Source organism: Ascidiella aspersa, chromosome 7 (assembly GCF_963924565.1).
Source record: "Ascidiella aspersa chromosome 7, kaAscAspe10.2, whole genome shotgun sequence".
Classification (NCBI taxonomy): domain Eukaryota; kingdom Metazoa; phylum Chordata; class Ascidiacea; order Phlebobranchia; family Ascidiidae; genus Ascidiella; species Ascidiella aspersa.
Genome location: NC_139453.1, coordinates 31,217,056 through 31,242,718, shown reverse-complemented (window position 1 = coordinate 31,242,718; position 25,663 = coordinate 31,217,056). Strand labels below are relative to the sequence as shown.

Below are 25,663 nucleotides of genomic sequence, written 5' to 3'. Positions count from 1 at the left end.
ACGATATCTCCAAGAAATGCGCCAGAAAATTCTCCCCAATTCTTGGAAAATAATTTCAAACAAACTCAAATCACCTAAATCGATACAGCTAAAGTCGACCACAAACTACCACTAAATGCCGCAAGTCGCCGAAAAACATAGAAATCATTTCGCGCAATTTTATGAAAACAAAAAAGTTGGAGAAATTTATCGGAGATAACAAATGTTATAAGTAGGGACGTTATTTTGCTAATTTTAAAGGAAAAAAACATTCATTTTTTGCTTGAGACATTTCAGTAAACGATTTATTAAATATTTGCATTGGAATTCTGGGGAACAAGTCGTTTTCTAATTGAAAACAAATATCGCGAAATAAATTTCTTTTAACTCAATTACAAAATACGAATTTGTTGTAAATTTATTTAAATTAATGGAACAAGATTCACAACAACGCAAAATGCAGGAGGTTAGTTATTTACAAAGTTTTGTTCCACATTGGTTGCATTTCTCAGTTTTAATGCAGCACTGGCAGAAACTTAAGTTATTTTAATGCACACACACTTCGCTGAACCTTTATTACATAAAATTAATTTGTGGTTATGAAAAATAAAAACAAGTAGATTGACCTAACTAGTCTAATTGTACCAGTTAATCAGTATTACCCTTAAAAACAACAGTTTCAATTTGGCTCCAAGGGTAATAACCACTGTTTTCTACTGTTATAAACTCTGCCTAATTAACTGAAGTTCATTTTTAGGTGATCCACCTCAACACTGGCCTTATTTGTGAAGAAGTCCAGAAAGAAACGGGAATAGTATTCAGCAAACAGTCGATAGCTGCACTAGCTAACATTGCTTTGAAGTAAAATACCTTTTTGTACTTTTTCAAATCTCTTGGTTTAACATCATAAAAAATATAAATTTAAAAAAGGAAAACATATTCAATAATATAACAAAGGTTAAAAAAATGCACATTTCAAGAATAAAATAACACACACCAATGTGTATCTGTTCCGATGAAAACAGAATCTTATTTGATAAATTGCTTTTGAAGGAAATGTGAAATGTTTGCGAGTGACCTTGAGATGTTTACGCACCACGCTCGTCGAAAGAAAGTTTCTCCTGACGACGTTTTGATGCTGGCGCGAAGAACACCAAGTTTGCATCAGCATTTAAAAGAGATGAAACAGTCAAAGTGAAAAACGTGAATGCTTTTAAGAATATTTTGAAATATTGTTTAACATTAACTAAATAAACAAAAAGATTATTAAATTTATTTAAATATTTTCGGTGATTTGTATGAAGGGTTGAATATATTGACAAATAGCAATGTTTTAAAAAGATGAATATTGTAAGTTTTGGAAACCTGAATTCTAATTTTTTTTTGATGAATAAACAATTGAACACTTATAAAATCAAAACAATCAGTTATGATGGTTAATATGTTATCAGCAATATAATGAGTACATTTTTACCACCTTTAGAACATTTTGACAACATTAAATTTTCTACAATGTTTTAGAAATCCGATCACCAACCAATCTCTGGCAAGATTTGCTTTTCAATTGAAAAACACACTTTCATTAACACAAGTTAATCGCAGTGACAGTGGATAGAAGCAAACAAAATTTCATCGGCCTTTTTCCCTGAAATAATCGGCGAGTTTCTCCATTGCTTCAACGCACACGGACGGGAACATTTTGTTTGTGTACGTCGCAACAATCACCAAAGAGTTAGTTCGAACAAGAATAACTCCACCTTCATTTGGCTGCAACTGCAAAACAGACACTGGTTCAATGGATTTTTGTTGTAATATACGTTATATTTGATCCAAGTTGACACTGTATTTTATACAGGGTAATATGTACCAGTGTTTCCCAACATTTTATGGCTGCCTGCACCCTTAAAAATATAAATAGTCTGAGGTCAAATATGAAGTTGCTTGTACTAACAGAATGTAGCAAGCATTGGCATATAATTGTTTCTCGACTCGTTTCTCTTTGAGCCTGCATAACTCAGTTGGTAGAGTGACGGTCCCGGCCCAGTATGTCGGTGGTCGTGAGTTCGAACCTCACCACAGGCTAGTTGTTTTTTTAGGCTGCCTTGCTTGCATCATTGATCGACAGATTCGGTGAGTTTGCAATGGCTTTTGGTGTAGTAGTCTGAGGTACTGGCATTTTCGCCAAGTGGCTTACTTGTAGTGTCCCAGTAAACCAACTTTAAACTGTGGCGATACATGAGCATGCCAACACAATGAACATTAAGCAAGACACTTTTCTTGCAACTTCATATCATTTTCTGTGTAGCAGCGGGTTTTAGAAAGATGCAGCCTTGTTGTTTCGCATTGTCTGGTTATCGTGTGTTTATCTCGTTTATTGCGCCTCGTAGTTTAGAATTTAGAACATGGTCTTTTTTTAGTATATAAATATATATAGATATATTATATGTTTTGCCTATAGTTGCAATTATATTGCCCTGTAGAAGATTGTCCAAATAGGTAATTCGAAAGGTTGGCACTTTAATAAAACTTGCCGGTAGATCATTCTTGATTTGTTGCACTCCAATCGTTCACAACAATTTATTACAAGATTGACCAGAACAGCAAAAATTGAAATCCAAAATTATTCTCTAGAGTCTAGACACCCTTGAGCGTTAAAAAACAGCACCCCTGTTGGAACCACTTACATAAACATTGGTGTCTTACCGATTTTGCGTAGATTGAGTTTTTGTCGGCGCGGATACATTTGTAGTTTCTTTCTTCAAAACTTATTCCTTCTTTTCTGATGACAGAACAACGTCGAAAGTAATCAAGAACTGAATTTACTTGCTCTTTTGTTATCTTTAAACATAAATAAATATATTTTTGTTTTCCTCTAAATAAATAAAAAGCTTAGGAAAACCGAAGTGATCAATTTCTGATGAATAAAACATTTAGATAAACATCTCTTTTTTATGTTTGAGTAATATACTTTAAGATTATAATTTAATTAATTTAACTAATTTTGTAAAGTTGCCTTTTTGGTTTTATTGCTAAATTTATAACCTAATATGGAAAAATAATTTCTTAAGATTGTGAAAGTATTTATAATTAAACTAAACAGTAAAACTGATTTACAACATAGATATGAAAAGCACAGTATGCAAATTTAATAATTTATTGTGATGAAAATTGTATTGTCATTCAAAATAATCTTACATTAAATCCTGGTGAAGCTGCTTTTTGTTCCCCATGTTTGCGTTCAATAATCGCACATTTTTCGACATGTTCGGTAGAAATTAGCGCATCATGAAGAAGGTTTGTAAGTTGGTTCATCTTAACCCGATCCTTAAAAAATGATGGACCCAACTACTTAGCCTGACAAAATACCAGTATCGTAATAACTTGAGTTACGGATTTTACTTCCGTCAGTGTTTTTAAATGACTTGACTGGAGTCATTGGACAAAAGCTGAAATTAGGTGTTTAATAAAATTGGGTTTTTTTTTTTTCACATAAGACAATTTGCTTGATATATTTTATGTTTTCGTTTTATTTTTATTTTTTTCTTGACTTGAGCGACTGATGACTTGGACTAGTTATTTATTTAAAAAGACTTAACAAGGACTTCAATGACTTGTTTACAACACTCCAAAAATATAAAATAATTAGCATTACATATGGTTTATTAAAATTGATACTATAACATTCAATTTTTAGTTATTTTTTGCATGCTTACCCTCCAAAAATCCTTTTCTTGATAATCATACATTATGATGTGTTAAATCCGAAAAATGCGTTTCGCATAAATTAGCCACTGTCGACAGCTTTGTTCAGAGTACAAATGACTTACCGGGACGCCTTTAATCTGATAACGATCACCTTCCATCCACATTGTTGCCATTTTGAGATTCTTTAGCCAGTTTATTTACAGTAAATAAAGTTTTATGTTAAACGTTTCTGAACAAAGTTACCAGATCTTGTTTAACATGGCACTGTTGCTAGGCAACTTTGGCGGGAAAGGAAAATCGTGATATTTCTATTTGTCGATGATTTAATATTTCTTCTTAATCTGCAAGATAATTTTATAAACGTGTTATTATCTAAAAAAATGTAAGAATGATAAAAAAAAATACTGTTAAAGTTAATGCAAACACATATTTTGTATAATAAAAACTACAACTAAGGGTGATTTTAAAACTTTTTAGCAAACTATCTGTGTTTCAATGATTTTATTTGTACATACGCTACGAACATTTTAAGTTAAAAATAAAACATGATAAAAAATGAAAAAGTTTGTTGTCACTTGTGGCGCTGTTACTCAATTTCCATGGCAACCAACGAAGCAAAGAAAACATTATCCAAAGCTCTAGAAAAGTAGTCGAATATAATTTATATATTCTATTAAATAATTTAGAATTTCGATACAAAATGAATACAAATTAGTAATTAGGTTGCTTGTAATTAACATTTTTCGTGTTAAGATACAATAATAATGAATATTGCTTTTATAGGGTTCTTTAAAAATTCTTGTTTTCTACTCTACAGTTGCGATTTAATAGGGTTGTATAATTAGGGAAAGTTGCCCGCCTCCAAATATTTATTTTGAAGCTTTCACTTTAATTCTACAATGTTTAAGCGAAAGTATTACAAAGTTTGACTATGAGCAAGAAATTAGAGCAAAAACGGAGTGGTTCAATAAACTTCTATTCAAGCGAACTCCAAGATTTAACCACAAATAATGTAACACTTCAGGTATGAACAATTTAAAAACGGAATAATTGTTTTGAAAGGTGTGGTTGTTTTTTAAATATTCAGAGGAGGGTGCGATTCTGTGCGGCAAAAACTTATTTTTCTTAACATCTTGTTGACTATAAAACATTCTAGAAACTTTAAACATAATATAAGTTATAAAGCAAGTTTTAGTTCGTCATAAAACTGTATTGTGTAAGGTTTAGCCTGGAAACTATCTGTCGATTGGAGTATAGTGCTTTCATTATCTAATAATTGGATTTATTGTCTGGATCTACATGTTAGAAACTTTTTAACAAACTGAACCTGCACCCCTATAGATTAGCACTTTTGATATTAGTTGCACCCAGGCACCCTGAATTTTTAGGTTGTCATAATTTTTAAATTTGGGTTGCTGTTATTACTTTTTTAGAAACGAGTAAAGTCACCTTCAGTTTGCAGAACAAGTCGCGCTGCCTCAACCACATCTAGTTTGGGGAATACCCTACAAATCAAGGTTGGTAATTAGTTTTGATAATTTATCAAGCTAACTATTCTAAAGAAATCCTATTTGTTTTATAGATATCCATGTTTAATTTCAAGCTAATTAACATATATGTTGAAAACCATTTTGCAAATATCTTGCTATCTATAAGTGTCAAACATTTGAAATCTTCTATTTTATAAACAATATTGTTGTACGCATTTGAATGCAAAAATAAAAGTACCGGAAGTGGCATCCCCTATAAAGCACCACCCAAATGATCCATAAATAATATTCAAAAGTTTTCAATGGTATGTAGGCAAGCACTTCCAAACAAAGATATGTAGTATATTTTTTGTCCACTTATGTATGGTTATATTTAAATCTAGTTAAGATTTTCAAAGCTCATTCAAAAGTAGGTAGCATTTTGAATGTTTTTCAAATTGGTTTATTCATTCTCAACATTAAGAAATATTCAAAATGTTAACTTCTTCTGCGTGGGCTTAGATATTGCTACACTGGTACATCTAACTAAAACCTCCAGACATTATCTTAAAAATTTAAATTTTGTTTTGTTAGGACTGGATTAATCAGAAATCACTTCAACGATTAAGAGACAGACACAGCGCAGAAACTCATGACACACGTCAAATGTACAACAATGTCCTCAGCAATGAACAGAATTTTGTTAAAGTAGGTTCTAAACTGTTGTACAAAATTCATATTAAGCACTTATTTGTATTAAATATGAGATTAAAATTTTTCTGAAAATCTACCATTTTGTATTTAAAACCAATTTTTTTAATATATAAAACATGTTTACATATTTAACATTTTATTCATGTATTTTAGGGAATAGATGAATTTGTGGCAGAACAAGATCTTCTTGGAATCCGAAAGAAGGAAGTTTTGTACAAAACTTGGCAAGAAAATGTTTACATTCCACTACGAAGGCAGATTGAACATAAAATTGAAACCGGGTTTTCTAAAATCGATGAAAAAAGACGAAAAGAATATTTAAATTATTTGCAATACAGCAATAGAAAGGTAACTTGGTCAGTCTTTTTAAGAAGGTTAAATTTGCAAATTTTAGGATTAAAAGCCATGTACTTTGTATAAAATTTTGTTGTACAATAGGTTTATATAAATTGTATAACAGTTTTGGCGTTTTTTTTAAAACAAGAAATGGGTCAAAAATATAAGGTAAAATGCTGGTAAAACATTATCATTAGTTTTAATGTTTTTCGTTTTTTTTTTTTAGGGTGAAGTATTTCTAGATGTTTTAGCGGAAGATGAATACAACCCTCTGGTTATTTACGGACCTGGAAGTGAAGTTTCTTTACAAGCGAAAACACCAAAACTAAAAGATCCCTTGCTGATATGCAAGCGCAGAAGTTACTCCGAAAAAGAGGTAAGTTTTTGATTTTCTGAAAAAATTTAATTACTCTATTTATTGCCAGTTATACTGATTGTAAATCATTAATCCAAAAAAAAATTAACCAAAAACGAGGTGATGTTTTGAAAGTAATTGTTTGTTTCAGCTATTCTTGATAAATTAATATGGTAATTAATTAATATTTATTGATTAATATATGTGGGAATAGGGAGTCATAAAAACCCAGCCTATTTTTGAAAACAAACCATAATTAACTTAGTGTTTTGTCATCTGATAAAACATTGTTTTCAGACAACATTAATAAAACAGCCTTTAGATTAATTCGATATTCCGAATCTGTGCCACACACGTTCCTTATGCCGTAACAATGGCATCACGTTACACGTATTGTTATGTAACAATAAACATTCCACAATTGTGCCAGATTGTTTTGATTCGATTCCCGACTTTAGAACTCTTGTATCAACTTTGTTTCAGTTTCTTCATCGATGCCAGACGGGGAGAAAACTGCCGAATTACGATTGTGACGTACAAAGGCTCCCCTGCCCCCCTCTCGTTCCGCTTGGCCGGCACGGAACCACTTGTCACACATGGATGAGCATGCCCTTGCGTGACATTGAGAGCCCAATCAGAAGACAAAGCAGGTGTGGGAAATATACGATATGTACTTTATTGTAACTTATCAAAATGTGGAAACTGACTGCTTAGTAAAGGGTTTCTGAACTGTGGGTGCCCCCAGGGAGTACGGACTTTATCCAGTTATACTGATGTCGTGTTTTTCATTTTTACTTCGGGGACGTTTTTTTGTGACATTTAGTGAAAGGGTGGAGTAACTCTGTCCAATAGCTTGTTTATAGAGTGCCTAGCAATTCGTTTTATAAACAATTACAACCGTGTATTTATTTTACCAATAATATTACCCATCTCATATAATATCAATGTTACAGCGCTTTTAAGTTTTCTATTTTTGCGCAACGTACTTATCACAAATGGTTTTCCTCACTGTGGCTCTCGACGAAACAGTCTTCGGGGCCGCGATCATATATTATGACATCAGAGGCCTTCCTCTGTGACGTATATTTCTGAAACGCGAACAGGGGTCGCAGATTATTGAGGGTCAATGAAACATCTTTATTTACAACCGTGTATTTATCATTATTACGAATCTCCTCTTATACTTTTGTTACATCGTTTTTAATCACATGCTTTTAAACAGCTTTGTCACTTTTATTGCAATAAGAAGGTTATGTTTTTGCATAATAATTGCGAGGCCTAAATTTGCCTACAAAAGGCCATTCAGTCAGGTACTTTGTTAAATTCAAGTTGAAAATCCGCAATTCAGCCCCCTAGGATGACAACCTTTGCGCATTAAACGGCTTTGAGTGTGGCACTTAAAACCACTTCAAGGTATTACTTCATATTGTTGAAATACTCTCAAGTGTATCAATACCGAGTTCCTAAAAGCATATTGCGTCATGCTTTTTTCTTTAAGAACAAATAACTGGCCTCTCCAGATTTGAAAGTGATTTTAACAAGGAATTGTTCGCGCCTAAAAACCCAACCCTATTAAATCACACAATTCCCGTACCAGCAGTGACTTCTTTATCTAAGTATAATACCTCCCACTATTAAGTTGGTGAGCAACTATTTTGTTTTGATTAGCTAGTTTTGTTCATCAAAAGTGAAATCCGTGGGAATGTGCCCCAGGAATTATGAAAGACCTATCAGTCTTGTTTCTCAACAAGCTTTCGTCCAATGTTGGCAGTTAATATCGCCTCTTAAGCAAATAAACTTAAAAGGGACGATCCAATGAACAAAAACGCGTAATGAAGTAAAACTTAAACAGCAATGACGTTGCCTACATCCAAAAGTAATATTTGCATTTTTTGACGTTAAAATGGAAATGCTCATTGGAATACTGTGACCTAATAAATATTCCTGGTTACTGGTTCGTGTAAAATATATTATATATCGCAATTGGCGCTAAACTGTAAATTCAGGAGGTTTTTCGCATTGGGCACACAACAAATTGCTCGTGCTCGACACATTGATTTAAACAGTACGTTATCTTGTTTTAAAAGAAGGTGTGACGACACACAATACAACGGCCATATTGCAAAAACATTATAGATTCGCGCAAAAAAGTGCCTGCAGTTGGACCACGCTGGTCTAGTTGCTAGGCAGTTTGTGAAAACTTGTTGCAATTATCATATAGTAAATTCTCACCCAACTGAATATCTGTTGCTTTTAGAAGCTCTTACATTTGTTTTTAATTCCGTCAGAAACCGAATGTCTGGGAACTTCACAAGATCAGGAATCGACTTTGAGGAGTGGTCGAACTCGGTTTACGGACAAGAGACCTTCGATAAGGAACTCAAAATCCAGAAGAAACGAAGATTCGAACTCCCCTCCACCATGGCCTCGTACGACATCTTGCGGTCGATCGAAATGCCGAAAACTCACCACGTGCGGTTCAACTCGGAGCCCGAAGTTGTTCCAATTTCATCGTAACTTTGCGTCAAATCACTGCTGGTTCTGGTGCCAATTTATTCTCATTGTGCCAAAATTATTGTTAAAAATGTAACAGTCGCCAAACAAGCGAAGCAAATAATGTGCAGCTGTCGTTTATATGAATATTAACGCAAAACGTGCCGTTGCCAATTAACTCTATAGAAACTAGCAAGTAGCAAATATTTAAATGTTGCCAAAATATCCTCGAGTTAATATGCTTAAAATTTTTTTGTACCCAACATGCATTTTCACGTTTACTTACCGGTTGTGCCAAATACGCTTTATAAATTCGAAGTAGTACATTACGCTACGGTTACTGAGCAAGTATTTTAAAGTTCCTAAAACCTCCTTGCACATATAAAAGTGCCCACAATATTTCGTACCCAATATACGTTTACTGAGCAAATATTTATGTTGCAAAATGTACTTCTGTACCAGGACATTAATGTACACAACATACATTTTTCCATTTTACTTCCTAGGCAAACGTTTAGCTAACGTAGATAGCCAATTAATCCATGTGTCATCTTTTGTGTGTAGCACTAAATCATGACGTAATGTCGATTGGCAAAACCTCGCTTAGACCAGTGGTGGGCAACCTGCTACGGACAAGTTAAAAACTTTTGTGGAGCGGCACCGGCGGTTGCCGACCACTGGCTTAGACAATAGTTGTGATATTTCTTTAGCTTGTCATCATTTGACAACATTGTTGGTGAACTTTTCATATTTGTGGTAAACCATCGCAAGTATTTTCGCCAATGAAGGAAATACATTTACTGTGATATTTGTGGCCACAAGTATTTGCAAGACAAAGCTGTTCAGATAACAAGTAACACAGCATAGTGAAGCCTGCTTAATAAAGGAAAGCTAAAAAATAAACGAAAATTAAAGGACCACGTTCTCAAATATCTATAAACGTCAACTAGTAAGGACGCATTCCCCATGATGCTTCATGTGTTTTATCGTATTGTAAATGTCATAGTTTTAGCTTCAAGCCCAACCAACTTTGACTAAACAAATCAACATGACACTACACAAATTTAGGCAGTCATTGTGATTGATTAAATGGAAAACTAAAAATCGCATGAACAAATATAAAAATTAAAAAACAAACAGAATATCGCAGTCAGAGTTTCTTTCGAGAAGCACATTCGCGCTTCGTCGCCAGACCATTTGCGCAATCAGCTATCTACCAAGATTCACCATTAAACTGAAATTCATTTAAATCATCAGTCCTGAAGATTCCACCCTTGCAAAAGCAGCTTATGAAGCATAAATATTTCTTAATAAACTTCGCCTGATTGCACTGAAAACAAAAACTAGACGCTGTTGTTTTGAATTAAATCTTCCATAAAATCCAATTCTTGGCGCCATACTTTGTAGGTCCGCATCAAGCATTATGCAAATTATAACGTCATCAAAACTGTCAAAGCGTGACGACGGTGAGTAGAATGGATTGAATAAAAAAGTTGAACCAAAAAACACGATGCGATGTTCCTGAGGAAAATATGCAGGCTTTAAAGATATTTCTATTTGACAAACTTTATATTATTTTATTGCCTTGGATAAATTAAGTTATGCAATAGTGTTTAACAAACTACCACTACTTGCATACACCGATAAAAAAGAAAATGTTTTACCTTTTTATGCTATGACGTCATCGACGGTTGGTATGCTGAAGCCTTGATCATCGTCACTAAGTTCAACCAAACTACGACCGGAGGTAACCTTTAACCCCGTGACCTCTGACCGACCAGCTTGGGCGGTAACAATCTCAACTCCTTGCAACAAAATAAACTGGAAGCTGAAACATCTCTTACATGAAAATAACCCTACATTCTACTTTTTCCTGTTTCTGAAATTTATATTTAACTCTGTTCTAAACTTGCCTGATGCATTTTCCTAATGCAACAACATCTCTCACTTCTCCAACTCTTACAAACTACACGGCTGGAATTAAAATTAACTTTTATCAAGATACATTTTTGAAGGAACATTACTTACGTTTTAAAATTGATTTACGTCATATCTCTTATATTCTACACCTCTGTTTTACACAATGGCGGTATTCCATATCTGTATATTACCTAATAATGCTTCTAATCTACTCTTGTTGTTTACGTCACAATGCCTATATTCTACACTTGCTGTTTACGTCACAATGCCTGTATTCTACCTTCGCTTTCTGCATAACCTTGTGACTTTTTTAGTTCGACCTGGTCGTGGTTATTTGTGAGTAGAAGGATGACCCGTTTGACCTTGTCGGGTGACCTTCCGACCACGTTGAAATAATCAACCGCTTGTTTTACCGAGGCCAGTGTACCGGGGCATCCCCCGATGTGTTTCAGATCATTTACAAGTTCCAGTAATTCATATAGGGGACCACTTTTTAGATCAACGATGATCTGGAACATAGAAACATTGCACTTCAAACATTTTTTTTTAGGAAAATTAGTCTCTAATCCACAAACGTTTTTTGTCACAAATTAAAATTACAGAGATACTAACTTTTGGCATTTTTCAATATTCTTTACCTCGTTGTCATGTTCGATTTGTCCAACTTGACAAGTGAGTGGAGCAGTTGCCAAGACGCGCATGACCCCGACCTGTAAATCGCCCACCTCAACAGGGCCTTGGTAGGAGGCAAGCACCTTCAACAACCAATCGATTTGTTGCCTAAAGTTTTGCTCGCTCGATGCAGCAGATATGTCAAGCACTACCATCACGTCTTGCATACAAGGAGGGTTGAAACAACCTTATTGACAACAATAGAATCTTGTTAAGAAGTCTGTATTAAACAGAATATTTACAACATGAAGTAAACTGTGCTCCAATTGTAATCATTCTGTGAAAATCTGTATAAAAAATGTCAGTTGACATATTTTAATGCTACCTTTACAAGTAGGTGGAGGTTTGTTCCATTGAGCGCCACCATTGCTTAGTGGAGTGTCGCACCGAAGGGTGGCAGCCCCCTCAATGTTATAACCCTTGTCACACACAAACTCACACTCTGCGTTAAACTTGTTGCCGCCAGGACACGACAAGTTGCCATTAGAGGGCGCCATTAAAGGGGGCTGGCATAATAAGTCTGGGGGGGAAATGTAAAAAAATAAATTTAATTTAAAAATGAAAAAAAAAACATTAAATGAAGAAATGAAACATATGTACACACATATATGTGTGCTTACAACTGAGATCTAGCCCTTCTGAAGCTGCTTTTTGACCAACGATAACGGCTTACGTATTATTAGTACACCGAAAAGCCATTGCAGACTCACCGAATCTGTCGATCAATGATGCAAGCAGAGCTGCAGGCTAGTTGTTTTTCTAGTCTGCTCTGCTTGCATCATTGATCGACAGATTCGGTGAGTCTGCAATGGCTTTTCGGTGTACTAATAATACGTAAGCCGTTATCGTTGGTCAAAAAGCAGCTTCAGAAGGGCTAGATCTCAGTTGTAAGCACACATATATGTGTGTACATATGTTTCATTGTATTATGATATGATACTGGCGATCCCCTTCGTTATGAAGCTGCTTGTACTAACAGATTGAGCAAGCATTGGCGTATGGTTGTTTCTCGACTCGTTCCCTTCTGAGCCTGCATAGCTCAGTTGGTAGAGCGACGGTCCCGGCTTGACCGGAGGTCGTGAGTTCGAACCTCACTGCAGGCTAGTTGTTTTTCTAGTCTGCTCTGCTTGCATCATTGATCGACAGATTCGGTGAGTCTGCAATGGCTTTTCGGTGTACTAATAATACGTAAGCCGTTATCGTTGGTCAAAAAGCAGCTTCAGAAGGGCTAGATCTCAGTTGTAAGCACACATATATGTGTGTACATATGTTTCATTGTATTATGATATGATACTGGCGATCCCCTTCGTTATGAAGCTGCTTGTACTAACAGATTGAGCAAGCATTGGCGTATGGTTGTTTCTCGACTCGTTCCCTTCTGAGCCTGCATAGCTCAGTTGGTAGAGCGACGGTCCCGGCTTGACCGGAGGTCGTGAGTTCGAACCTCACTGCAGGCTAGTTGTTTTTCTAGTCTGCTCTGCTTGCATCATTGATCGACAGATTCGGTGAGTCTGCAATGGCTTTTCGGTGTACTAATAATACGTAAGCCGTTATCGTTGGTCAAAAAGCAGCTTCAGAAGGGCTAGATCTCAGTTGTAAGCACACATATATGTGTGTACATATGTTTCATTGTATTATGATATGATACTGGCGATCCCCTTCGTTATGAAGCTGCTTGTACTAACAGATTGAGCAAGCATTGGCGTATGGTTGTTTCTCGACTCGTTCCCTTCTGAGCCTGCATAGCTCAGTTGGTAGAGCGACGGTCCCGGCTTGACCGGAGGTCGTGAGTTCGAACCTCACTGCAGGCTAGTTGTTTTTCTAGTCTGCTCTGCTTGCATCATTGATCGACAGATTCGGTGAGTCTGCAATGGCTTTTCGGTGTACTAATAATACGTAAGCCGTTATCGTTGGTCAAAAAGCAGCTTCAGAAGGGCTAGATCTCAGTTGTAAGCACACATATATGTGTGTACATATGTTTCATTGTATTATGATATGATACTGGCGATCCCCTTCGTTATGAAGCTGCTTGTACTAACAGATTGAGCAAGCATTGGCGTATGGTTGTTTCTCGACTCGTTCCCTTCTGAGCCTGCATAGCTCAGTTGGTAGAGCGACGGTCCCGGCTTGACCGGAGGTCGTGAGTTCGAACCTCACTGCAGGCTAGTTGTTTTTCTAGTCTGCTCTGCTTGCATCATTGATCGACAGATTCGGTGAGTCTGCAATGGCTTTTCGGTGTACTAATAATACGTAAGCCGTTATCGTTGGTCAAAAAGCAGCTTCAGAAGGGCTAGATCTCAGTTGTAAGCACACATATATGTGTGTACATATGTTTCATTGTATTATGATATGATACTGGCGATCCCCTTCGTTATGAAGCTGCTTGTACTAACAGATTGAGCAAGCATTGGCGTATGGTTGTTTCTCGACTCGTTCCCTTCTGAGCCTGCATAGCTCAGTTGGTAGAGCGACGGTCCCGGCTTGACCGGAGGTCGTGAGTTCGAACCTCACTGCAGGCTAGTTGTTTTTCTAGTCTGCTCTGCTTGCATCATTGATCGACAGATTCGGTGAGTCTGCAATGGCTTTTCGGTGTATTAAATGAAGAAAGTTTCAATTTCTAATTATCTTCGGTTTTCAATCTAAGTGCTAACAACACAAAGAAAGAAGGGCCACAGAATATACATTGTGCAAATGTGTGTTTCAGTTTAAATTGCTAACAATTGTGGTAATGAAACGATAGTTATATGCATATGTTTAAAAAACAAACTACAATTCAGATCAGAAAATGTAAATATTAAGGTTTTCCAATTTTTACTTTTTTTGACTTCTTCAAGGATAAACAAAATTCGCAATAAATTTATTAAAAAGTTGAACTTAAATGGAACACACCTGATGAACAAACAGGTGTTTTTCCATTCCAGAAAGCCCTTTGATTTTCTTGAACACAAGCGATAAAAGAAGGACCTTTAATGAACAAGCCAGGTGGGCAGTTGAACATACATTGTGAGCCTGCTTCATTGCTGTCTGTGCAATTAAACGTCAACTCAGATGTTGCATTGATCATAGGGCATTTCACATTGCCTGAAAACAAAGAGAAATAGTTATAAATACTTATATTACCTTTGCATAAAATTCCACATTTTACAATATCCAAAACAAAGTTGTAAAAAATGCAAGAAATAGAAATTTCATACATGAGGTATAATGTAAATTTAGCTATCTTTACTGTTTATGCAAAATCTTTTAAGTTCTTTATGCTTGGTTGAAATCATAAACCAATAAAAAATAGAACTGAGTAATTGGGTGTTTTATGTCAATAAAACATCTTTGGTACAATACCTTCACATATAGGCATTGGTGAATCCCATTCTGAATACGATTGGTTTATTTGTAAACATGAAATAACATTGTTTCCGATAAGAACTTTGTCTTCGTCGCAAACAAATTCACAAACTGTTCCTTTGCCGTGAACATAATTACAAATACTTGATCCACCCTCGATCGTTGTTACATTTAACCTACAACCTGAGCCTGGAAAATATAGGAGCAAATAAATAAAATAAAATGTGTAATAAACTAAATGCATTTATATAAATTATTTATTCAACAAACCTGGGCAGTTGTTATCTGTTATTTTTAAAACAACTTCCGACAACAATTCGTTTAACTTGAGGTAAGTTGTTGGTCCAAGGAAAAATAAATTGTGACCAAAACCAGAAAAATTCTCACTGTTTGAACCTTCCATTCCAACAATAATTATCTTGAATCCTATTAAGAGCGAAATAAAATCATATCATTGACACTTAAACATGCATTAAACACCGCTCCATTATAAAATCATAAAATAGGACATTGTTTAAACGCACTTTAAAGAAACGTTGACATTGTTTTGGATATTCATTTTATTTTACTTAACTAAACCAATGTTTAAAATATGGCCATACTAGCTAAAAACACAAAAATTCACATTATAAAAAACATATAGAAAGCAAAAAAATACAAAACTTTAAGTCAGTAAAAAAATCAATTTTTAAATTTTTTTTGTAAAAAATAAAATTTTAAAGCAATGAAATTTTAACTTAAAAATGAAGTTTTTCTATAAAAATAATCCACCTGAACTGAGTAATTTTTCCGCTTCTTTCAAAATGTTAGTTTGAGCAGGACCAGTTTGTAGGAAGAGCAGAATAGGTTTGGCGAGTCCTCGTCCAAATCTTTTAATGTAATCATAAGAACTTGATAAGAAGTTTGTGCTCCAACAGTTTGGTATCGTCACTATTTCCTTCACGATTCCACGAAACAAGCCGTACTTTTCACTAATTGCTGGCTTCCTCTGGAAATATTAAAGTTAAAAAATTAGGATTCATTATTTAATATTAATTAATTTAGTCAGGCCTAGAAAAAATTAAGGTAATATAATTAGTCTGTAAGTGTACATATGTGTAATCAGTCAAGCATATATTTAAATTTAATCTCAGTCCAGCTTTTAAATAACATGATACTTAAAATACAAAACAAAAATATCAACTTTTTCGCTATGTTTACTACATAAAAAAACCTAAAACAGAATAGTTACTACATTACTGGTTATTTTATATCTTTTACTATTTATATTATGATATATAATAAATACTAGTTATACAATTTACCTGAAAATTATTATCACAAATGTTGGAGTCAGCTTGTCCGACCCAAACCCAGGTATATCCAGCGAATATAGTTTTGTGCAGAGCGTCAAGTATGTTTCCAAAGAAGTTCAAGACATCTGTGTGTTCCAAACTACTTGGCTCATTCAGCAGCAAAAACACATCAACAATGCCCTTGTCACAAACTGAACAAAAGGTAATTACCCAATGGTATTTTACTTGAACATTCACACACATGGATAGACAACTGCGATCTAGCCCTTCAGAAGCGAACTAGCCAACAATTTCAACACACATATCATAGATTCATAGTACACCGACGCCTTTAGAGGATTTTGTGCAAGCAAGAGTAACATGTATCAAGGCTAGTTTTTCTAGGCCTGCCTTGTTTACATAAAAATCCCTAATTAATCAACTGGTCAGTCAGGCACGGTGTCATAATTTCTCTATGTTTAAAATATTATATTTTTCAATTGGAAAGTTATACTTGACTATTTAATTTTTTTTAGACAAATTAAGTTAAATATATTTAAAACTGTCAAAAGTTAAAATAGTCTTTTTATTTCTCACCAACTAATGGCGTGGATGAACCATTTCCAATGAAGCTTTCTAGGAAAAAAACAGTTAAATAAATCTGAGATAAACATGTTGTCGTCTAAAATATTCAGAAAAATATCACAAACAAAGAATTACCGCAGTTTTCAGATTTCCGATCCCAGACAAGTTCTTGTTCCGTTTGATTGAGTTTGCACACATACACATCCGATTGTTGGTCATCACACGTCACAATACAAGTCGAGTTGAGGTGGTTTGTGTTGTCACAATCAGCATTGTCTTCATACAATACAGACAATGGGGGAGTGCAAAAACGAGGGATTTCTAAAAAACAATTTTTTTAATATGCATGAAATAATGTAATAAATGTTAATTTGATTGTTGCAAATAAATTTAAGTTGTTCTTTGTATTTGGTTTTTCAAGTTTCAAGGGTATTTAAAAATAAATAATATTGTTACCTTCATATATTGGCTACTGATATACATGGTTCTTATAAATACAATAAACCAATTTACCTTCACATATTGGTTGAGGAAAATTCCACTTGGAAGCATTAACACATTGTATGGGACTTTCCCCAACTAGAGAATAGTTTGGTTCACAGGAAAAAGTACATTCTGATGACATCATAAAATTATTTGAACAAGTGAAAGACCCGTGGGTTATTTCATCAAGGGGTGGACATTCTACCGACCTTAAATACAAAACATACATGAACATGAAACACATCAAACCAAAAATTGTTATTCAACTATGATCGTTTCTAAACAATATTCAGCAAAATGTTACAACAGTTTAAAATAAGAACAAAAATGGAATAACTTCTAGTATTCATATGAGAGTAACTTCCATTTCAAATATTCTATTGCACCAATGTAAAAAAGCTGGTTTAGCATTTTAACAAGTTATTTACTCAACACAGTCAGGAACATTATGTGTCCATTGTGAGTCGATGCACTCAACGCCCCCCTCTCCCTCCAAAGTGAAGCCAGCTGAACAAGACAACACACAAGTTGACCCAAGCTTATTGCCGTCCGTGCATTCAACATTACTATTTGGTTTATCAGGCAATACTTCACATGACATGTCTAGAACAATGAAAAAGTGCTTTATTTACAGAAAATTTATTGCAAAGTTTAACCTGGAACACATAGAGTTTGATTTGCACTACAACTTTTAAGCAAAACGTAACTAATTACCAAACCTTTACACGTAGGAATCTTGTTGGACCAGGTTCCAGAAATACAAGTTATTTGATTGACAGATCCTTCCAAACTAAACCCTTCATTACAATGGAACGAACATTCAGACATTGCTTTAACATCATCAGTGCAATTTACAGTTCCATTAAAGAATTCAACAGATGGACATGGTGACACTGAAAAAAATATCTTTTAAAATAAATGCAAAAAATTTGCCTAGGTCATACCGGGACCGTCGGTCTACCAACTGAGCTACACAGGCTCAGAGGGGAGCGAGTAGCGAAACAACCATGGCACCAATGCTTGCTTCATACTGCTAGTTTTTATTAAATGAAAATGTACTGTAGATCCCCTTTAATGTGAAGTTGCTTGTACTAATAGGATGCAGAAAATAACAGTGCTAAGCTTGTTTCTCGACTAGCTCCTCTCTGAGCCTGTGTAGCTCAGTTAGTAGAGCGACCGTCCCAGTATGACCGAGGTCGTGAGTTCGAAGCTCACTGAACGCTGGTTGATTTTCTAGTCTGTCTTGCTTGCATCATTAGTTGACATTGTATGGCTTTCTGTGTACTATGATATCTAAGCTGTAATTGTTGTTCAAAAAGCAGCTGTCTTTCGTTTTTTTTTCAAAATACTTTGTATTTAGTACTTACATTCACAACTAGGTGCATCGTTTGACCATTGTAAGTTGCTTGCGTCACAGAGTGCAGCAGTGCCTCCCTCTAGTGTATATCCTGCATTGCAAGTAAACGTACATTCGGAGTTTGCTATCATTCCATTTGTACAATCCATCGCTGCATTCGATGGAGCAGAAAGGGTCGGACATGTGTTTTCTGAAGAGAACAAATATATGTTTTAGATAGTGAAACAAATTAATACATGCTTAAATAAGTTGATTATTAAAGACAGATTAAGCATTTTATGTTACGTTATACACAACTTCGCAAACAGAAATTTATAGTTTGTGAAAACTAAATATAATGAAATAAAAAAAGGAAGGCATTCCATGAACAACATAAGGTTTTTAATCCACCATCTAAGATTATTGTCTGCCAGAACCACCGTAAAAAAATACATTCACATTACCTCTACATGTAGGAACATCATTGGTCCACTGCTTTTCCTCACTACATTGTAAAGTAGGGTGGCCTTCCAGTGAATAACCATCCTTGCAAGTAAACTCACAAACTGAACCAGTTTTCGTCTCCAATGTACAAGACATTAATCCATTTTCAGGGGCATTTATATCACTGCAGATGGATCCTTGGTAAATATTTTCAGGCTTTTGTTAGAAGCAATGACATAAAAACCTAAAATATTAAATAGCTTGCGACCCAAAGGTGAATAATTTTTTTAAGGCTAACCATCAAAGATAATTTATTTAGGGTTGAATGACTTTTTTATATTGTGATATCTATACAATGCCAGACTAAAAAAACATAAAAAAACAAAGAGGACAACGTTACAAAAAGGCCTATAAAGTATGTAAAATAATAATATTGGGTACAATTAATAAAAAAATGAAATATTTTTTAAATATTCATTCAATTCAATTTATTATTTTGGTACATAACGTTAATACAACAACAAAAGCTATACGATTATTTAATATGCCAGGAGGCACTGATACAACCAACAGGTTTACCAGTCAACGTGCCCCCTTTCACAATATATATTAGCAAACACAAGAATTATCTAAACATATTCATGCTATTTATTTAAATTATTATAAGTTTTTAAATTATTTATTAGTAGGACTCTGAAAAGATCATCCCGACACCAATAAATGAAGCAGTCGAAAAAAAACAAAAAAACAAATGCATATATACCAGGAAGTAAACTATATCAAATACGTATGCTAAAGAAAAAACAAATATTACTGGAGTAGTGAAATAGCAAGTTAGAATAATTGCAGCAATGTAGTTTTGTATTTAATTTTAAATTGGTGAAATGATAACGATTTTAAGTTGATATTAATATTTCCCCATACCACTGGTCCTCGATATCCAAGTGATCTCTGCTCTAGTGATGTGTTTGTGCGAGGTAAAAATAATTGTCTAGTATCCTTTAACCTAGTTAAATGATTGTGTATATCAGAAATTTTAGTAAAGTAAAGGCTAAATGTGGGAGGTAGAGCATTGCTGTGAAATTTGTGCATAAATTTCCCAAATTCTAATTGATATATTTCTGAAATTTTAAGTAATTGCAATTCTCTAAAAAGTGGTGTGATGTGGCTATCATATTTGCTGAAAGTTTTCAATCTAATTATTTTATTATGAAGAACATTGACTGCATGAAGTGTTACTTGGGTGGCTCCACCCCATGTTAAAATGGCATACTGCAAATGGGAATGAACAAAGCTAAAATATACTAGTCTTAATGTTTCTGTATCTACATAGCGCCGCAGTTTACATATTATTCCTGAAGCCTTAGCTAGTTTTGTTTCAAGTTGTTTTAAATGTTCTGTCCATTTTAGTTTATTATCAATTTCAACTCCTAAATATTTAACAGAATTTACCCTTTTAATTTCAGTGTTGTTTATCTTTATTCTAAAATTATGTTTTGTTACTATGTTTTGACGGGTCATCAACAAATATGATGTTTTACAATAATTTAGGGATAATTTATTATGTCTCATCCAAACATCTATCTTTGCTAGTTCCAAATTAATTTTACATTGTAATCTTTGTAAATCCATATCAGAAAAAGAAAGGTATGTGTCATCAGCAAATAATTTAGTATTTAGTGATGATGCTAGAGGGAGATCATTTATGTAAAGGGTAAAAAGTAAGGGACCTAATGTGGAACCCTGAGGCACTCCACATTTTATTGAAGTACATGTAGATTTAACTCCATTAACAACAGTAAATTGTTTACGGTTAGAAATATAACTTTTAAACAGTTGTAAAGGTAAGCCACGAATTCCACAGCAATACTCTAATTTTTTTAGAAGTATTGAGTGATCAACTGTATCAAATGCTTTTGATAAATCTAGAAACACAGCACATGTAACAAGGCCTTTATCCAAGTGGTTAATATTCCTAAATTAATGCAGATATTTCGCTTTGTTATATTGCTTCAATATTATTTTTCATAAAAAGTAGGGAACTTTTAGGGCAATAATGAGCCCCGACCAAATGACAGACTTAATGTTCTCCCATCACCCCAAGTTTCTAAACCCTTAAAAAAGAATTGACCTTTAACATTTATTATTTGCTAAACAGAATTAAGCTGAGGAAGACATCATAATTGAAAGTCATACTTACTGGTACATTTAGGAGGGGCTTCGTGATTTAACTTCCACGCCTGGTTGGAAAGACAATCTGCCTTAGTCGAACCAGATATAAAGAAAAACTCATCACAATCAAACGAAACCGTAGAAAAAACTTCAAAGTTGTTGCTGTAGTCTGTCAATATGGTTCCATCACTGTCCAAATTATTAATGGTGTACTCTCCGCAACTCGCTTCAATGACTTATAATTAAAAAGGATTTTTTAAATGTACATAAAAATTATGTGTAAGTAATTACAATGGCCACTTACTTGATCCTGAAGAAATTATCACTGAGAAAACAAGCAGATTCTTCCACATTTCTGCACCAATTTTATTCCAAGACTAACTAAAAAATAAAACCTTCCGCAAGGTTTAAACGATTTTTTTTTACAATATAGACATCATGTCTTTATCCATGATAGCCCTGTGTCACTCTAACCAACGCTATAACCCAGGGGTGGAAAATTATTTTCTATCGCGGGACGAATAAAAAATGTTGTGGCGGGCGATTGTTAGTATTATTTATGTGTAATACACCCGATCCGTTAGAAATCAGTGCATTTCTAAGCAAAAAGGTCTACGACAATCAGGGCATCCAATGGCAGAAAAGTCTAGACTTTTAGACCTTGAGGTCCTGGCAATGCACTGATTTGGACCTTTAGGTAAACTCCCGGCGAAGATAAATTAAAAATATTCATTAAAAGTTCAGAAAAGATAACAAAAATTGTGAGATAGGATTAATAACACTTGACCCACCTAAACCCTAACGCTAACCCGAATCCTAACCCAAATAATGTGCGTTATTTTAATAATTCTTTAAATGCTGGGGAAAAAAGCCCAAACTCGGATGGTTTCTCGTCCATTGTATTTAAGATTATTACGTCACAAATTGAGGTATTGGGGCCTGAAGCGTTATAATTATTAAATTATCGCACATTATTTGGGTTAGGGCGCTGGTTAGCGTTTGGGTTTGATTGGGTCAAGTATCGTTAAACTTAATCTTCTTATGCACATTTATTAATGCAAATTATAGTGCATTGTCCAAGACCTTGTAGCGTTTGCGCTCCATATTGTTACCGGCTTGAAACCCCGGCCAACCAAATGAAGCAGGCTGGCCGGTTGTGACGTCGTCACACCAGCCTCTGTGAATTCATCAAATTGACAGTTTATTGCCTGATCGTGTTTTCGTCGTTTGTCCGAGTTTCCTCTTTTTCGATGCGTCGCCGAACCGCATTGTCACGATATTTAATTACCGCCAGCTGGAATGCTGTATATAAGGGATTTCATTTTATACCAAAAATAGCAGTCTTGCATACTGTTCATTGTGGAGTCCAGATCGCGTACGTTATACGGAGGTAATTATTGTATGTATGTATCGTAAGTACCTGTAAGTACTGTTTGTCGTTTGTATATTTGCAATAAATATTCTTTCATTGTGCTTAAAACCCACAAATTGTTGACGCACCTGACGTGGTATTGAACACGCATATACCTTCTGACTAACATTCTAAAATAATTATAATTAACCTATTGTTTTGAACTACATCTATTTTTAACCTACGTTTTTGTACCTATTTTTAGTCTTATTTACCGTGTGCTATTCTTAAAATCATTATGTCGAAGAATAACTTTTCCGTTTTGTTTTCAAAGGTTTCAAGCAAATTTAAAGCTTGCAACGCCAAAACTTCAACGCGTATAGATGCCATGCTATGTAATATAAGGAAAGGTAATGTTTTTCCTAAACCTAAGGGAATTAAAGCGAACTTTTCCATTTCTAAGCTACGTCATACGAAAATAGGCTCTTTTTCTAAACCTATTTCTCCTTTCTCTAAAAAGAAATTTACAGAAAATGATGTTCTAATGCCATCGGTTCAAGTTGTTCCACCGATTGCACTGCCATTCTCGTCTACTGATTCAGTTTTGCAACCTGCAGCTGCTTCTTCAGCTGAGCCGCAGATGAACAACGACTTACCAAATTCAACTTTCGAAGCCGCTCCATCGTCGTTTTGCAACACGGCAAAACCTTTAAATGTTCCGGTAAAATCTTTTCAGTCTGTTGCAGTTACGTCCAACAGCGAACTTTCAAATGCAGAAGCGATGCCTCGTCAACAAAGCGAGTTTACTGCATCTACGACGTTCCAAACATCTATGACGACATGCTATTTAAAGATAGACTTTATTCCAAAGGTACTTTTAACCTATATTTTTCAACTTTCTCTTTACCTAATCTTATCAGACAGGAATTCTTGTCGATCGATTGATGATTTTAAGTATCTCGATGACTGGTATCGTCCGCCTGACCTAACAGCTTGCAAGCAAATCTTGCGGATCTGTTGCGAAGGAAACAGCACTTTCCTACGACGTTTACACCTGATGATAACATAGTAAGCTTTCATAACTTTACTTTACCTTATCTATCTACGGCCTCTTACTATTCTAACCTTGACTATTCTAATCTTCCTTCCCCTTATTTCTCAGCCTCTTGCTAGTTTTTTATGATAGACGTTTTGTTAACGTTTTTTGGGTAATTTTAGCGCCTATGGCTTAAAGTTGTCGCTAACGCAGGGATGGGCCTTACACCAATCAAATTGAATTTCACTAATACGCTCACGAAGGATGGCAGCTATAGTTCATTCGTAATTTTTGTGCGCGCTATGCATTGTCAGTTATTGATACATGCCTTGTTTACCTTTTAATGCACCACGCCTGTTTTTCTCTCTAAGCCGCCGCCATTGAAAGTATGTTGTTGCGTAATTATGCGCACGTTTTAATGTTGACATATCGGTCGATCAATGCAGATTTAAAACCGCTTTTGAGCTAACTAAATTTACGGCATAGCTGTTCAGTCATTTGCAAAATTACGTCTCTTTTTGTTAAGTTAAAGGTGAAACTTTACGAAGGAGAATATTCTTCTCTCGTAAACTAATCTCTAAGCCTATAAACAGATATATTTATCTCTCACACTTACAGAAGTTGTGCCTTCTAAAGTGCCATTTCCGTTTGCAGCTAACCTGCAGTCTGGTCCTATTTGGTTTACGGTGTTTGATCAGAGATATCACACCTAAAATAACCTGACCGTTTTGTTTGTCTTCCGGGCAAAGCTCCCGATGATTTTAAGGCCACGTGATGCCGTGAAGCCTTTTTACCTTACTGACGGCTGAGGTACCGTCGCATGTCCATTTGAGTTACAGGCTTGCATAGTGTAACTTTTTAGTTTAACCTTTACGCCAAGGTTAAAATGTCTGTCATTTAGGAATTACTTTTAAATGGACATGGCGTTTATTTTGTTTTCGAGTTTCAGAGATTAGCACCGTTTAACTTTCTTTATTTCGGTATTCTAGAACGATAGATTCTAGGCATTTGACTGACGGTTTTTGTCTTTCTACATTAAAATTACGATTTTTACGGCTCTATTTCTGGATTGTAGGCTGTGCATTTCTTGTATTCGCATGTTGTTAAACGCCGGTGTAAGTATTTTTACACAGATTGTTCAGCAACAAAGTACCAGCTCGATTACGGAGGGATTCTCGAACACTAGAAGGAGCAGTTCAGTTTCAGCTCTTTGACTACCAACGTGCTTTGTACGAAGCGAGCTTTTTCATCGTTGGACAACAGTCATTTATGTTTCGGAGGTCGCCACCGTTCCTGACTTGTTCTACAAAGAGCCGATCGACAAGGAGTACATGATCATCCCATGAACAATGTTTGACTTCCTGGAGGAAGAAGTCCAACATGGAGTCTCTCCGGACCTATTGCTTCAAAGACAAGGGGAGTGATGTAGCGTTTGCGCTCCATATTGTTACCGGCTTGAAACCCCGGCCAACCAAATGAAGCAGGCTGGCCGGTTGTGACGTCGTCACACCAGCCTCTGTGAATTCATCAAATTGACAGTTTATTGCCTGATCGTGTTTTCGTCGTTTGTCCGAGTTTCCTCTTTTTCGATGCGTCGCCGAACCGCATTGTCACGATATTTAATTACCGCCAGCTGGAATGCTGTATATAAGGGATTTCATTTTATACCAAAAATAGCAGTCTTGCATACTGTTCATTGTGGAGTCCAGATCGCGTACGTTATACGGAGGTAATTATTGTATGTATGTATCGTAAGTACCTGTAAGTACTGTTTGTCGTTTGTATATTTGCAATAAATATTCTTTCATTGTGCTTAAAACCCACAACCTCAAAGTCTAAAAGTCGGACTTTTTGATCCTTTGAATGCACTGATTGTCGTAGACCTTTTTGCTAAGAACTGCACTGATTTCTGACGGATCGGGTGTGTAATATGTATTACTTATGAAGTTTGAAAATATTATACATTACCCATTGCCCCCAGTGGCGTGGGAGTTCTT

The 25,663-nt window shown here is 35.1% G+C and overlaps 4 protein-coding genes and 5 non-coding genes across 10 annotated transcripts; 7 read left to right on the top strand and 2 right to left on the bottom strand.

The window, feature by feature from the left end:
* The first annotated feature begins 187 nt into the window (after nucleotides 1-187).
* Nucleotides 188-2,379, top strand: LOC146138979 (centromere protein S-like). 2 transcript variants are annotated; one of them, XM_083393833.1, is made up of 4 exons: nucleotides 188-445; nucleotides 737-840; nucleotides 1,033-1,182; nucleotides 1,501-2,379. In XM_083393833.1, the coding sequence occupies exons 1-3, from the start codon at nucleotides 410-412 to the stop codon at nucleotides 1,175-1,177; spliced, it is 285 nt and encodes a 94-aa protein (XP_083249959.1). In that variant the 5' UTR covers nucleotides 188-409; the 3' UTR covers nucleotides 1,178-1,182; nucleotides 1,501-2,379. The 2 variants fall into 2 exon arrangements, with proteins under 2 accessions (XP_083249959.1, XP_083249960.1); XM_083393834.1 differs by lacking the exon at nucleotides 1,501-2,379 and having other exon boundaries at nucleotides 1,033-1,308.
* LOC146138978 (profilin-4-like) lies at nucleotides 762-3,914 on the bottom strand. Its single transcript, XM_083393832.1, has 4 exons — nucleotides 3,807-3,914; nucleotides 3,175-3,303; nucleotides 2,683-2,817; nucleotides 762-1,752 (listed from the first exon to the last, which is right to left on the bottom strand). Exons 1-4 carry the CDS (start codon nucleotides 3,855-3,857, stop codon nucleotides 1,609-1,611), a joined length of 459 nt encoding a protein of 152 aa, XP_083249958.1. The 5' UTR covers nucleotides 3,858-3,914; the 3' UTR covers nucleotides 762-1,608.
* Nucleotides 3,915-4,536: 622 nt separating this feature from the next.
* Nucleotides 4,537-9,238, top strand: LOC146138977 (protein FAM228B-like). The gene is made up of 7 exons (XM_083394159.1): nucleotides 4,537-4,708; nucleotides 5,118-5,201; nucleotides 5,748-5,861; nucleotides 6,021-6,215; nucleotides 6,430-6,579; nucleotides 7,042-7,208; nucleotides 8,847-9,238. Exons 1-7 carry the CDS (start codon nucleotides 4,616-4,618, stop codon nucleotides 9,073-9,075), a joined length of 1,032 nt encoding a protein of 343 aa, XP_083250285.1. The 5' UTR covers nucleotides 4,537-4,615; the 3' UTR covers nucleotides 9,076-9,238.
* Nucleotides 9,239-10,719: 1,481 nt separating this feature from the next.
* LOC146138971 (P-selectin-like) lies at nucleotides 10,720-19,263 on the bottom strand. The gene is made up of 14 exons (XM_083394751.1): nucleotides 19,128-19,263; nucleotides 18,695-18,874; nucleotides 17,756-17,930; nucleotides 17,358-17,536; nucleotides 16,980-17,165; nucleotides 16,290-16,471; nucleotides 15,757-15,973; nucleotides 15,256-15,411; nucleotides 14,983-15,174; nucleotides 14,533-14,724; nucleotides 11,969-12,163; nucleotides 11,610-11,830; nucleotides 11,252-11,480; nucleotides 10,720-10,856 (listed from the first exon to the last, which is right to left on the bottom strand). The coding sequence occupies exons 1-14, from the start codon at nucleotides 19,261-19,263 to the stop codon at nucleotides 10,720-10,722; spliced, it is 2,577 nt and encodes an 858-aa protein (XP_083250877.1).
* Trnaa-ggc (transfer RNA alanine (anticodon GGC)) lies at nucleotides 12,672-12,746 on the top strand. Its single transcript has one exon. It is a non-coding gene; the product is annotated as a tRNA-Ala (tRNA).
* Nucleotides 13,026-13,100, top strand: Trnaa-ggc (transfer RNA alanine (anticodon GGC)). The gene has a single exon. It is a non-coding gene; the product is annotated as a tRNA-Ala (tRNA).
* On the top strand, nucleotides 13,380-13,454 carry Trnaa-ggc (transfer RNA alanine (anticodon GGC)). The gene has a single exon. It is a non-coding gene; the product is annotated as a tRNA-Ala (tRNA).
* Trnaa-ggc (transfer RNA alanine (anticodon GGC)) lies at nucleotides 13,734-13,808 on the top strand. Its single transcript has one exon. It is a non-coding gene; the product is annotated as a tRNA-Ala (tRNA).
* On the top strand, nucleotides 14,088-14,162 carry Trnaa-ggc (transfer RNA alanine (anticodon GGC)). The gene has a single exon. It is a non-coding gene; the product is annotated as a tRNA-Ala (tRNA).
* Nucleotides 19,264-25,663: the final 6,400 nt, after the last annotated feature.